General features: G+C 53.4%; 2 protein-coding genes across 2 annotated transcripts; one reads left to right on the top strand and one right to left on the bottom strand.

Moving 5' to 3' along the window:
* Positions 1 to 211: 211 nt before the first annotated feature.
* Positions 212 to 2,957, bottom strand: B0H65DRAFT_436154 (chromatin remodelling complex Rsc7/Swp82 subunit-domain-containing protein; the record flags this gene model as incomplete). The annotated part of the gene is made up of 3 exons (XM_062825227.1): positions 212 to 2,013; positions 2,133 to 2,150; positions 2,894 to 2,957. The coding sequence occupies 3 exons, from the start codon at positions 2,955 to 2,957 to the stop codon at positions 212 to 214; spliced, it is 1,884 nt and encodes a 627-aa protein (XP_062677017.1).
* Positions 2,958 to 11,066: 8,109 nt separating this feature from the next.
* B0H65DRAFT_480104 (uncharacterized protein) lies at positions 11,067 to 14,291 on the top strand. Its single transcript, XM_062827559.1, has one exon. The coding sequence runs from the start codon at positions 11,116 to 11,118 to the stop codon at positions 14,167 to 14,169; it is 3,054 nt and encodes a 1,017-aa protein (XP_062677016.1). The 5' UTR covers positions 11,067 to 11,115; the 3' UTR covers positions 14,170 to 14,291.
* The last annotated feature ends 155 nt before the right edge of the window (positions 14,292 to 14,446 follow it).

The following is a 14,446-nucleotide window of genomic DNA, read 5'->3' as shown; positions in this document are numbered from 1 at the left end:
GGCACGCTCGCCTCTCCAATAATTCGAATACTGGGGTATCTCTGAAACGTTTGAAACTCGGAAATTGAAGAAGGATGACCGGGCGGAAGGCGTGTATTTTCAGCAATCGTTTTCCCCTCCTGGGATGAGACAGGAGTGTCAAGAATGGCGTCGTATCAACATGTCTGGCCACACCGAACCAAACGCGCACCGAACAAAGCGTCATCTTCGTCTACTGTGGTTGGTTGGTCCACCACGCAGCAGGAGTCTGTTGTTGCTGGGTCCATGGCTGCGAAACGGCCGGGGACGGCGCGCTCTGGTGCATGTATTGGCGCGGAGTTTGGTCAGCAGAGTACATGCCCTGTGAGGGAGCACCATAGCCTTGGTTCATGCTGGGCATAGTCGAGTAAGACATGTTATTTGGCTGAACCTGGCTTCCCGAACCCGAGTGTCGCAACTGAGGAGCAGGGGATTGCTGAGAATGGGGCTGTTGGGGCTGGGCAGTGTAGGCTGAGTAGCTGTGCTGCGGCGTTTGGGGCGTCGGGGGCCACATCTGTGAGTTTGTATAACCGTAGCTATGGCCGGGTTGTGGCATGCTTCCGCTAGGAGCTGACGAAGAGTTTGTTGGCTTCGAGCTGTTCTGAGCTGGAGCTGGAGCTGGAGCCATACCTCTCATTGTACCTTGACTGGCCGAAGCCTGTGCGTGAATGGGCTGCGAGTACGGTGCGGCCGTCATCATCATTTGAGGGCTCTGGTTTGGCACGATGGCAGGTTGCTGTAATCCAGAACTAGGGGCATGAGATGATGCGGCTGGCCGGCTGGTAGGAACAGCAGACGCTTCAGAACCGACCGGCTGGCTCAGGTTCGTGGCAGTGGCTTGATCGTGAGGCCTCCGCCACAGGTTTTGGAGATATTCACCACGCATCTCGCGTTGCTGGTTAACGGCCCGGTTGAACTCGGCTGCATGGTGAGCTTGCGCGTGCAATTCGGACAGGGGTGTAGTCTGGGTCCGATCCTGGTACGGCGGACCAGTAATCTCCTGTCGCGGGCCAGTCTTGAGAATAGTCGAGTAGTCCCGGCTCCTGGTATCATTGTAATCTGGTCCTAGTGTTATTACGGGCATTCTGGTCGAGGTTGCTGGCGGCGGTCTAATCATACCTGGTTGTACGAGGGGCTGAGGGGCGCCATACGGGCCTGGGTTCGTGTTGTAGATGATCTCCCCGTGAGGTCCTCCGAGCATGGAGTTCTGGTTGGCCTCAGCGGCTGCTTCCCGGGCCTTGGTTCCCCCAGGTCTTTTCTCTCCGGCCAGATCAGCCTCGGTGAAGCCTTGTTTCCGTGCCTTTGTTTCCCAGTAATCGTCCCTGACGCGGCGGCCGTCGGTAATAACCCTGCTACCAAACTGACGGAACATGCTGCGGGCCGTGACGATGGCAATCTGGCGTGACCTGTACGAGAAAGGCAAGATCTCCTGGTTCACAAGGTCGTCCTTTTCTTCCTGATTCGCTATAATCTTGTACAGTGACCTGTTCTTGTTGAAGAGCAAGTATGAGTCGCGGTAGCCGAGAACTCGGGCACATTCGGTGGCCAACATGAAAAGCTTGTCACCTCGGTTGGGTACCAAGAAGGTTCGGCATCTGTAGTCACGATTTCCGGTAAGCTGCCCATTTGGCATAACCTTCTTTTCGCCGGCCTCGTCAATCTCCCTTGGCAAGTATTCATCTCCGCCAGGGCCAAGCTGGTCGGTTGTGTGGTCGCGAACGGTCGGCAGGGCTTTCAGGGTCGTCTTGGTTGGGGTCGTCTTGGGAGGCGAGGCCTGGAGAGGCGTGGCTGCGGGGGCGGGCGCAGGCGCGGGGGCATACGTGGGTGTTTGTGTCGGGAGAGGGAGAGGAGCACTTATACTCTGTGGTGTCTGTGGCGGAAGTGTCTGTTGGATAGACGGCGCAACGGGGCCCTGGCCAACGGGCTCGGGGACACCCCCAACAGATGGTCTGGACTTCATCGGTCTTCCTCGCTTTCTAGGCTGCTTATCACCACCTGTTCACAAAACGTTGTCAGCGTGTTCAACGGCAGCCCCTCGTAGCACGACCAAACATGTAACCACCGAGTTGCAGACGAGACAGGTACACAGGATCAGGATGGTAAGCACAACATACCGTCATCACCAGGCGGTCCTGAGTATTGCTGATAATCGTCGGGAGAACGTTCCCGTTTGAGATTCCGTGGTGGCTCGTTCAAGTCTGGTCGGACACGCACATCAGTATTTCACATGCAAGGATAAGATGAAAGAAGAGAAAACGAGATTGCAAAGTTATCGACGCGACGGGGATGAAGTGCCCAGACGCGAGCAGTCCGCGAATCCCAGCGGCGCGGTGGAGGTCCGAGTTGCGTTGCGCGGGCGCCCATGCCCTGGCGCTGGGGGAGCGGGGAGGGGGTGTTGGTGGATGCCGAGCGGGCGGGTTGCGGGGCAATGACTTGATCATTGTCGCAGACCCAGCCAGGCGGCCCAGGCCAAGGAAGGCAGCGCATCTCTAGGCCCGCAAGCACCTGTAACCTGTAACCGCATCGATGCCATCCCGTCGAGAAATCGAGGAGAATGGAATGATGAGAGAATATCGCTCCCGTGAATGTCCCGTCCGGATTCCGTCCAAGAGTCGGCATTGAAGTCGGGTTGATATTGGACTGGATCCACCCTTGCCCGGGCCTCGTCCGGCACCAACACCGTCGTCATGGTTCACGCACACGCACCGCTCACGCAGACGCAAGCGCAAAGCACCGTGGCACCCATCACGCAGTCCCGGTCGCAGGGGGCAGGCGCGCACACGCAAGGGACCAGCGACACGGAGCGACACGGGGTAACTGTTCGGGAAATATTCCAAGACCCCAGGGCAGGCAAAGAAAAGTGATGGTGGCATACCTGTGTTGAGCGCAGCGGGATTGATCGTTGCACTATCAACGCCGTTTGGCTGTGCTGCGTACATGAGTGCAGGGCAGGCGACGTCAACCACGTCAACGGGTCTGCGAAACGACGTGTCTTGATATAGTTGGGTTGGGGCCGAGGGGTGGAAGCACTCGCGCACTGGAGGAGGGGGGGGGAGGGACCAAGGGAGGGACCAAGGGTCACAGCCGAGTCTAAAGCTTTGGTTTGGATCTGGAATGCACGCGCGCTGGGTGATGCAGAAAGAAAGTTAGGTTGTGCATATGGGATTTGCAAACTGAAAGACGCACAAGAGTCAGGTAGGTAGCCGGACGTGTGAAATGGTTGGTTGGTTTGACTTGTTGGGGGGACAGGCTCCAGATATGATGATAGGTATGGGGTTCGTTCGCCTGGTCGAATGAACGAAAGGGAACAAGAGGCAAGAGGATAAAAAAAGGTCGGGGGAAAACATGTACGTAAGTCCGGTCGAGTTCGGTTCGCTCAGTCAGCTTAGTTGGAATCTCATGTTCCCGGGTCCCGCCGGGCGCGCCGTCGGGTGTCTCTATCGCTTTTTCAGAGAACTTGAACTTGTAACTTCACTTCCATGCTCACACGGAGTGATCTTGATGCGATAAACTACAACTACGTATGCTAGTTCCCCAAGGGTGTCATTCCAAAAAAAAAAGAGGCACGAGAGCGTGATCCAGGCCTTGGCTTCAAACATGTTGATATCAGCTTTTCTAGTTCCATGTTTCCAAGTGCGGTCGCCATGTTCCTTCCATGATCATTGCTCGCGAAGCAGAATGAAATGCGCAAGCGCACTAGGATTTGGGTCCCATCAGGCAAGTGCAGGCGTAGTTTACAAGGTGGGGCCTTGGCATGTGGACCGCCTTCTGCAGGCAGTTGCAGCCCATGTTCCAGGCTCCCCCCTGTCACAGAAGTGGAGAGAGTGCGAACATGGGGATGCAAGGGAGGGGGCGTGTACATAGCAGTCGCCAGGCCACTCATGACAAGGCAACGCCGCGATGTGATACGTAGGAGCATCCAGTAAAGCTCCGAGAAGCTGCCTGGATGATGTCGTACCAAGGCGGGCAAGGTGAGATCAGATAGAACTCGGCCTGCTTGGTAATGGGGTACCAAGTCATATGCCCGCGAATCTCATCTTGCTGTTGGCTGTGGCGGTTGAACCGAATGAACGGGCGGGCGCGTGGCGGGACAAAGACAAGTTGAATAGCGTTTAACAGACTAAGCTAATTTCGACGTGGTAGCGGTTGCAGCGCCCGCTGAAAAGGGTCCAAGTGCTGGAGGAGGGTGGTTCGGGGCGCCGAGGTGTGGTGTGGTGGATCAAATACCAGTGCCGCGTCAATGGGCGAGGATGGACGGCTTGATGATGGTGAGGATGGGCGGGAAGCAGTTCTAGCAGTCTGGAGAAAGCTGGGGTTTCATGGGTGATGAATAGATCTGTACGGTTTCAAGTGACAGCACCAGCAGCAGCAGCATGGTCCATCAGCCCGGCCGTGTTTTGTCCAGGATTGTCAAGCTCGGTTGGCTCCAGCACCCTTGCTGCCATTGTCTTGGTCCGACTCGAGGTGCTTATGCTTTCCTTGGTAGCATACATTGCACTGTTACAATCTGAATATACAGATGTGTGCCCTACCAGAGCCTACCTACAGGGTCTCATTATGACTTTAGGCGAGGTGATATCGACGGCGAACAAGTCGATGTCTGTCCGACAGACATCCAAGAGCGGCGTCAACTGCTTGTGCCAAGTACGAATGGACTGGCGTCGCTCCCGTGCTCCTTGTGGCCGCTATCGAGTATAACGGCAGGGTGACTGTGCAACCTTCACATGGAATAGGAGGGTGCGGAACGACCTCCTGGGACGGGAGCTGGGTATGCTGTTAGTGTGGACGTCAAACCTGTGAGATCAAGAGCTTTCTCGGCAAAATTGTCGAATGATGCAAAAGCCCAAACCACCTCTAAGTGTTCAGCTGCAAGGAAGCGGCGGAATTGCCTACCTCTAAGCTTCAAGGTACATACTGCACCTTTCCCTTGCTGCATCCTGACTAGGCCTATGCGACCTGTGAAAGATGACATATCATAGCCCTAATACCCGCAGAAGATGTGTGTTCAACTGCAACTTGAAATCGTTTTCTAGTTCTCTGACACTCTATTTCCATCCATGGAACTATCGGAGAACGAAGGAGAGTATGCCGAATATGGGCCGCAAAATTGTCCGCAAGAATACAGGGAGTGAAGCGTCACGCCGTTAGCTGCATCGTGAATAATATCACAGGACATGATATGAATCCTACCCTGGCCTGGAACCCCTCCCCGCTCGCAATGACGAAGCGCTCTAGCCAATACAAGGGGGGCGGCCGCATCTGTTGAGAAGAGACATGAGGTAAGGTACCTATGTTAAAAAGACGCTCAGAGCTTTAGACGTAGGTTACGTCAAACAAAATGTGAGTAGTTGTATCTGAAGTTCTGGAATGCAGGATCTGCTATGTAGACTAGAAAGCTACCAGCGACCCGAACAATACAGAGTACAAGAAGACCATCATCGAGTGTATCTGGTAAGATGCAAGTATATGAATGGAGTTCAGGATAGTTGTAAGGAGGGAAAAGACAGCTGCGATCCCAATCTTTGATGTAGATGTACCATGTGCAGCAAAAGCATTTGCCAGGGAGCATGGACATTGCTACCTCATATAGTCACAAGAACAAGAGTGATGCTTACCTGCCAGGTATCTGCCGTTGTGAAAATCCCGCTCAATAGCTTCACAGCGGAGCCAAATATTGAGTCGCACGGCATTCGATTGCTGAGAATGTGAGCCATGGCAGAAAAAGCATCAAGAATTCGATGATCTCGAGTTTGTCCGTACGTAGGAGTATGTATAGCCTTTTGATCTTTTTGGTGCATGTTAGGAGAAATTTTGAGGGAATGATTGAAGTGAAGTTGTGTGTAATCTGCTGCAATCAACCTATCAGAAACCCACGTTAATCTCCACTCTATTAACCAACACTCTCCACACGTTCTCTTCAACATAGCACGTTGAAAATACCATTACCAGATGTTGATACTTTTGACCATTTGGATGCAGCGCATGTATACATTTGATCAACCACGCCCAAATCGCATCTCGGGAAAATTGTCACCCTTGGTAATACCGGCCGGTTCGTGTCTCAGACACATGGATGTAGGTGGCATAGGCAAGAGATGCCAGTTACCTCTAGGTACCTATCATTGCTCGCTCTCACCTCGACGTACCGCAAAGACTCGGGCCATCCGTTTTTAGGTTCCCTGGAAATCAGGCATAATCAGTACACTTGAGGCACCTCTAGCATTGCAGACTGCTCGAATCTCTTCCAAAACCCAAACCCTAAGGCACCTAATACATAGATTCTGTCAGTTAGGCCCTGGAACCTAAAAACGGATAGCCCGAGTCTTTGCGGTACAGAACGTTACGGTTAGGTATGTATGAAGTTTCAGCTTTATAGACCAGCACCCAGGCGTCAAACTCTAATCTGCACACCCCTCCAGCCTTGTCGACGTGCAGATTGCGACACACAAGTGGTTACCGGAATCCGTAGCTGGGTAGACTCTCCCACTTTTCTGGGTGTGCAGCCAATCTGATTAGCGCAGTGGGGGCATGTCTTTTTCTAACAATCTTGGCAGTTGGCTGTGCCTTCCACTTTGACTTCGAGTTCAATGTCTCTGATTGTTGAATGCACTGCCGACCTCCTTTGCCTCTCCTTCTCCTCTTTTAGTCGCTGGGGCAAAATCATCAGATACGAACTCGACAGACGACGGTGTCTTTTTACGTCTCGCTGAACACGAACAGGCAAGTTACGGCGATCGTTCTACTTTACCGGCGATTGAGGAGCTGACCAACCCAGTCCGTAGCTGATGGCGAGTAAACTACGCGTTGCCATTGGTCAAGTCAAGCTTTAGCACAGCGTCCTGCGCGTCAGACAACCTAACATTCAGCAATCCCGAATGGGTATGATTGCCGGATGGTTCGAAAGCGGGTATTTGGTGCTCACTCCAAGCGAGCGAGCAACAAAAGTCCGACTAGAACCGTAACCCATGATTTCTACGCAAGCATGGAGGAATTTGAACCGAACCGAGTGGGAGTCGTCCCGTAAAGCCGTTCGAAACGAGAGCCGACCAGATAAGGTCATATACCCGCATTTCTCATTACAACTACAACAACCCGAATAAGAACCAACGGGCAACGTACTGGACTTCAACGTCTCATCACTCTTTCATCAACTCGGGATATTAAACCGGTAAATGGGTCAGAGTATCGCAAAGAGGCTTCATGACACGCTTCGCGTGGTGGATACTGTCGATGGTTACACAATCATCACCTTTCCATTGCTTACACGCTGCAGCCGAGTTTAAAAGGTGCGCCTTTTAGTCTCCGTGCATTTTTTGGCTGTCCCTCCCCGGTCTCTAGTTATCTCGGTTTGGATCCGGGTCCCGCTAAAAACACACGTCCAAGTGACTTGCCGTGCATTGGTGCGCGACTTACATGGTTTCACAGATCTCTGGATACTCGCCAAGTCACCTTGGCGGATGCGAATATTTGAGCGAGTGTCAGTCAAGGCAGCCTGCTACTTCCAGCATATGCCAGGTGTTCAGCTCAAGATGGACATGATCACGATGAGACTCATATATACGGCTGGAAAGATTGACAGATACAGGACCCAAGTTGATCCAAGAGGACGGACGAAGAACCGGGGTCAAAGCCTCCAGTCGGCAGGCATACCATGAGCCTTCAGAGCACCTGTTGAAGGTTGCAGCCCCGCGAGGTTGAGCCTTGTCGGACATACCCTCGCATGAAGGGCAACCGCAGCCTTGGAGAAAGTAGGGGATTGATGAGCTGCCGATATGTTTCACATCACAAGGGTCGGCTGCCTGGCTGCCTAGGCACGATATCGCTCCATCCGGAGGAAAAACCTGAAAAGGTTGACTCATTCCTGCAAGGCAAGTCAGAACTCAACGTAACGGCAGCACAACTATTCTGGTCATCTGCCCCGTTTTTGTCTGCTAAGTCGGCTTTTCCTTGTTCACGGAGCATATGAAAACTAGAATTCGCCGGTCGACCTGCATATCAAATATTCATCACAATGATGTGCGATCCGATGAATAACGTTCCATGAACCCTGGAGAATTCCCATCTCATTTCGAAACGGTCTAGAGCCCAGGGCGGAAGATTGAGAGAGAGAGATGGTGTGGGAGAAGCGGCGCGAGGCCTCATGGAGGGGTGGTTTTGTGATGGAGGTGAGGGGCCGAGCAGATGGTCGAAGCCAGGGAACCGTGGAGCCAGGGAGCCAGGTGGTGTGGTGATGCATTCATTGCATGTGGAGCGGCAGGGGTGGAAGCGATTAGCTGCAGTTGGACTTGGCATCACTTGCGCGCAGATGCTGATTGGCATGTTGTCTGCAACAGGGGCAAGCAGCTGACGCAAGACTGCAACCTGCAAATCACGAACCCCATGAGTTCAGTTGACCTCCACCACCACGGCGTGGCAGCCGGGGTTATCAACCCCAGCTCTCCATGCGGACTCCAACCTTCGGAACCTTGAAGTGGACGTCCCTTGTGAGCGAGTGTCTGAGTGGGACCTCCGGGTTCCCTTTGTCCCGCGTGGCCCGCGTGGCTACTCGGACTTCATCCAGATATCCTCATTCTGACATGCGGTAGCTAGGTCATCCAAGAGCTTGATACAGAGGCCGATGCCAAATATCTCATCTCCGGAAAGAAACCAACAACTTTGGGTGGATGTCAGCATCAGCGCCCAAATCTGCCATATCCCCAGAATAAAGCAGATGCCAATGTCATACAGAAAGGTGTGAGCGGAAGCTCTGCATGCGAGGGAATACGACGGTAAGCGAGAAGGGTTGGTAACGTTGCCCTGTTCATGAGATTCATTCCCCTTCCATCCTCACTAAATACGCTACTCGTCAGGGCTTAGCAACAGTCTGTCTGAGATGCCATCGCCTACTTTCAACGGCCAAATAACTTATCTTGAAGGACCTTGGAGCACCAGACAACTTGATACCCGAAAGTTTCCCTGGAATATCAAGCCACATAACAGAAACTCGAGTCTGGTATCCGAAGGCATACATTAGCCATCTTATGGTGTCCAGGAGCAGCCCACCTGGATTTGGAAGCACTATTCGATAACTTCCGGGACCCTAGCATTTAGCGGTTATAGGCCTGCACCCTCTTCTCATGATGGCGCCTCTACACTACATATGCAACTCATGTGCATATTTTGGCTGCATGTCACAACATCCCTCGCTGATCCAGTGGCTCGTCGACCAACATCGGAAAGCAATCATTGGAACGGCACCGCACGGCACAATGGACCTAACTTTGACTCTTCGTTTCTTTTGCTCTCCCGCACTTCTTCTGGAAAATCAATCCTTGCTCGCCTCTTCCCCCAGTCATTTCTTATAGCTACCCCCATCTTCCAGACAGGTACCGTGAACTGTTAGTTTCGGTTGCCGCGATATCCTCAAAAAGCAAGGTGGAGTTGAGCAGATCTGGGCCGAGATGGCCGTCTGATGGTGCTGAAGCGTCCATGTGTATCGTACATTTCCATGATGTTAAGCTTCTGTCGGCATCATATCCTATCATGATCTCGTCTTTGCTATTTTTGGCGCTTTCCAAAGCAAAGAAGCAAGCTCATCGTTCGCTTGGCGGGCAAGAACATCGTTTCCCCTACTGTATCTTTTTCTCCGACCGTCCTGGCCAAATCAGAGGGACCTTGGCTATACTCTACAGAGCGAATGCTATAATAACGAATACTAACTAGCAGTCTCCCAAACCGAAAAAAACGACGAACGAATCGACAAGCCAAGAAAATCTTGGAAGCTTACGCCTCTTGCATCGAGATGTCTCAGACCAGACAAGCCTCCCATTACTCTTCCCATGTGTGGAATGCAAGAATCAGAGGGATATCGTGAAGCCTGCGGTACCACGAAGCACAGACTACCTGCCAGTCCACCAGTGTGGTTCGGTCTCAAAAGGATGTTGGAAATGGGTTACACCCGACTTGACCGACCTAGCGACCCCCTTCCGTCCCCCCCTCCATCTAACAACCCCTCCCTGCTTGCCGCACATGCCTACACAGTAATAGACGAGACAAGTGTAGCACGTTGTGGTGCACATAGCTCTAAATCTCTACTACGTACCACGCCCACCAACATCCTCATCACATCCTGGCATCTCAAAATGCCCCAAGCCCATGTCTCAAGTCTTCCTGGAAGCGAGCGAGTTCCGGGAAGCGGGAGCTCGTGCAGATGATATTGGCAGTTGTTCGGAGTTCTACTGCATATAAGATGTGTAACATGATGGGGGCATGCATGACCGGCTCAGCAGGTCTTGTGGATGGACGGATGAGGAGCTCGATAACGGCTCTATGAGACTGATGGTATGCTGCTCCTTGATATTGGACACTATGATGCGACCAGAATATTATCATTTAAGACCGAGGAGACAACCGGTGGACAGAAGGGCGGAATGGCAAGAGGAAGTCAACTTAAATCCTCTCCCACTACATATGATCACTGAACCTGAGAAGACTTCTTTAACATAGGTGGTTAGTAAGTAGGTCCACGAATGCACAGTTCAAGGCTGGGATCAAACTTTCCTCATCCTATCGTTGATGGGTTGCCCGATATCAAGCATAACGGATTACAGCCAGATCAGATGAGATCAGATCTGATAAAGCCAAGAGAATGAGTTTACCACATCCACACAAAAGACCCAATAAATTATGTGCAACATATGTCTCTAGCGGTATAAGCCATTCCTAGGTTTTGGGGGCCCATCCCCCATGTTTCCACGTTTCGCTGACACTCACGGGTGCGTGCTTGCTGGGGGCCGCTATGTACGTGCGGTATGTACGCTGTAGTATATGGAGGTGAGGTGTGTGTGAGTGGGCCGGTGGCCGGCCACGGAGATGAAATGATTGACGGTAATGGGATGGCGACGAGAGTGACGAACGGGAGTGTCCGTTGTCACTTGTCGGGGAGTGCACGTGTCGCCTGTATTTTTGGTATGTAATGCGGACGTCTTGGTGTGTAACTTGGATAGGTAGTGGAGCGGCTACGAAGGCGCTATAAGTCAAGCGCGGACCAGCCGCTGATTAGCTGGACAAGCGCCCCCACCATTACCTAAGTCCTTCAATAAACGACCTCAATCGTCCATGCGGCAGTGGCAGCCATCACCAAAAATTCCATCCCCAAATCAACAAACATCGCCCGCTTGCAGAACCACCCGGCCGCCTTCAACCCCGACGGCAACGATGGCGAGCTTAAAGCGATCCTTCGAGTCCGACCCGCTCGCCCAGAACATTTCGAGCAAGGTCTACGTGCGCTCGACAAAGAGTGGCAAGGTGCAGAAGATTGTGCGCGAGGTCTACCTGCGTCAAGATATCCCCTGCTCGTCCAGGCTCTGCAATGCCTGCCTCAAGATCGCGCCCAAAGATGCCGCCAACCGGCCGATTCCCTTCGTACTCTCAGAGAAGCCCGCCGGCACCAGCGTTTTCACACAAGGCCATTACATCGTCCCCGACACCAATGCCTTCCTCAGCGCCATGGACCTCTTCGAGCAGAGCTCCGCCTTCTACGATGTCATCGTCCTACAAGTGGTTCTCGAAGAAGTCCGAGCCCGCTCGCTGCCGCTGTACAACCGACTCGTCAGCTTGACCAAGAGCGAAGACAAGCGATTCTACGTCTTCTTTAACGAGTTCCGCCTCGAGACCTACGTCACCCGCGAAGAGGGCGAGTCCGTCAACGACCGCAACGACCGCGCCGTGCGCAAAGCCGTCAAATGGTACAACGAACATCTTTCCAAGACATCCAAGAAGGCACCCGCCGTGGTTATGCTGAGTAATGATCGGGACAACCTGCGGAAGGCCAAGGAGGACGACATCCCGGCCTACTCGTTGGCCGACTATGTCAGACAGCTCAAGGATGGCGAGCAGCTTCTGGACATGATTCCAGAACTGGAGGAGCGCGATGCTCTTATCGAGAAGAAACCCGGACAGTTCCTTTACCCCGAATACTATACGCTGTCCAAGATGAACACGGGCGTCAAGAATGGGTTGCTTCACCAGGGCATCTTCAACGTCTCGCCTTACAACTACCTGGAAGGCTCCACCAGAGTTCCTGCGTTCCCCAAGGCGCTACTAATACTGGGCAGAGAAAACATCAACCGTGCCGTTGATGGTGACTTGGTTGTGGTCGAGGTTCTGCCAAAGGACCAGTGGAAGGAGCCCTCAACCCAGGTCATTGAGGAGGAGGCTGTCACAAAGAACGAGAACCCAACGGAAGAGGGATCTGACCTGATCTCAGAAAAGGAACGCAAAGCACTACAGGAAGAGGCCAAGAGGACGTTAGCCAAGACCACCGAAGGCCATGCTCTGCCAACCGCAAAGGTTGTTGGTATAATCAAGCGGAACTGGCGTCAATATGTTGGCCATATCGACCAGTCTTCAGTCAGCTCATCGGCAGCCCAAGGACGGAAGCAAGACAGCGTCTTTGTTATCCCGATGGACAAGAAGATTCCCAAGATCCGCCTGCGCACCAGGCAGGTCGCCGAGCTCCTAGGAAAGAGGATTCTCGTCACAATCGATGCTTGGGACAGGACATCTCGCCACCCGACCGGTCACTTTGTCCGGTCCCTTGGTGAGCTCGAGACGAAGGCTGCCGAGACCGAGGCTTTGTTGCTTGAGTACGATGTGCAGTATAGGCCCTTCCCCAAGACTGTCCTTGACTGTCTCCCCAAGGAGGGTCACGACTGGAAGGTGCCCGCAAGTATGGACGACCCGGGATGGAGAGACAGACAAGACCTTCGGGACCTTCTTATCTGCAGTATCGATCCTATCGGCTGCCAGGATATTGACGATGCGCTCCACGCTCGCGCTCTTCCCAACGGCAACTTTGAGGTTGGTGTGCACATTGCTGATGTGTCTCACTTCGTGAAGCCCAACAATGCTATGGATACCGAAGCGAGCATCCGTGGCACAACGGTCTATCTGGTTGATAAGCGTATTGACATGTTGCCCATGCTGTTGGGTACTGATCTATGTTCGCTCAAGCCTTACGTCGAGCGTTATGCTTTCTCTGTTATCTGGGAGATGAACTCCAACGCCGACATTGTCGGCTCGAGGTTCACCAAGTCGGTCATCAAGTCTCGTGAGGCCTTCAGCTACGAACAAGCACAGCTGCGTATCGACGATGCTTCGCAACAAGACGAGCTCACAAACAGCATCCGGACACTACTTGAGCTTTCCAAGAAGCTGAAGCAGAAGAGGTTGGACGCCGGCGCCCTCAGTCTCTCCTCCCCCGAGATCAAGATCCACATGGAGTCCGAGACTTCGGATCCCATCGACGTCAAGACCAAGGAGCACCTTGCCACCATGTCTCTCGTCGAAGAGTTCATGCTTCTCGCCAACACCAGCGTCGCCGCCAAGATCTACGAGGCCTTCCCGCAAACCGCCATCCTGCGTCGCCACGCGGCCCCGCCCAAGACCAACTTTGACGAGCTCGCCAACCAGCTGCGCGTCAAGAAGGGTCTCGACCTGAGCGTCGAGTCCTCGCGCGCCCTCGCCGACAGCCTCGACCAGTGCGTCGACCCCAAGGAGCCCTTCTTCAACACCCTCATCCGCATCATGGCCACGCGCTGCATGATGTCGGCCGAGTACTTTTGCTCCGGAACCCAATCCTACCCGGAGTTCCGCCACTACGGCTTGGCCTCGGAGATCTACACGCACTTCACGTCGCCCATCCGCCGCTACGCCGATCTGGTTGCCCATCGCCAGCTCGCCGCCGCCATCGAGTACGAGGCCGTCCACCCGGCTGTCCGCTCCCGCGGCCGCCTCGAGGCCGTGTGCAAGAACATCAACGTGCGCCACCGCAACGCCCAGCTGGCCGGCCGCGCCAGCATTGCTTACTACGTCGGCCAGGCCCTGCGCGGCAAGGCGACGGAGGAGGACGGCTTCGTCATGAAGATTTTCAGCAATGGCTTTGTCGTGCTCGTGCCCAAGTTCGGCATCGAGAGCTTGATCCGCCTGCGTGACCTGGCGGAGCCGGAGCCGGCGGCGACGTATGATGCTGAGACGTACACGCTGACGACGTCGGGAAGCAGGGAGGTTAAGGTGGAGTTGTTCCAGAAGGTTAAGGTGAGGGTGACGGATCAGAAGGATGAGACTACGGGGAAGAGGGGGGTTAAGATGGAGCTTGTTAGTACTTATTAGATTGGGCGATGGATGGTAAAAAAAGAATTTGAGTAGGGTAGTACAGTTTGGGAATACCCATGTTGGATTTTTGTAGAGCAAATATATGGTTTTGACTGCTTCAATTCTTTAGATACAGTCGGTGAAGTTACTGACTTGTGGCCGTGCGTTGTTATTCTCTTGTGTGAGTTATTCATCATGACCGGTTCAGTAATAACGCAGAAGATGGATGATCCAAACTGATTTTTTCATGTTAAGAGGTATTGCGAAGTTACCTACTGCTCAGCGGCATATACTA

This window comes from Neurospora tetraspora (assembly GCF_033439725.1).
Source record: "Neurospora tetraspora strain CBS 560.94 chromosome Unknown B0H65scaffold_9, whole genome shotgun sequence".
In the NCBI taxonomy this organism is placed as follows: Eukaryota; Fungi; Ascomycota; class Sordariomycetes; order Sordariales; family Sordariaceae; genus Neurospora; species Neurospora tetraspora.
This window is presented reverse-complemented; position numbering and strand designations above follow the sequence as displayed.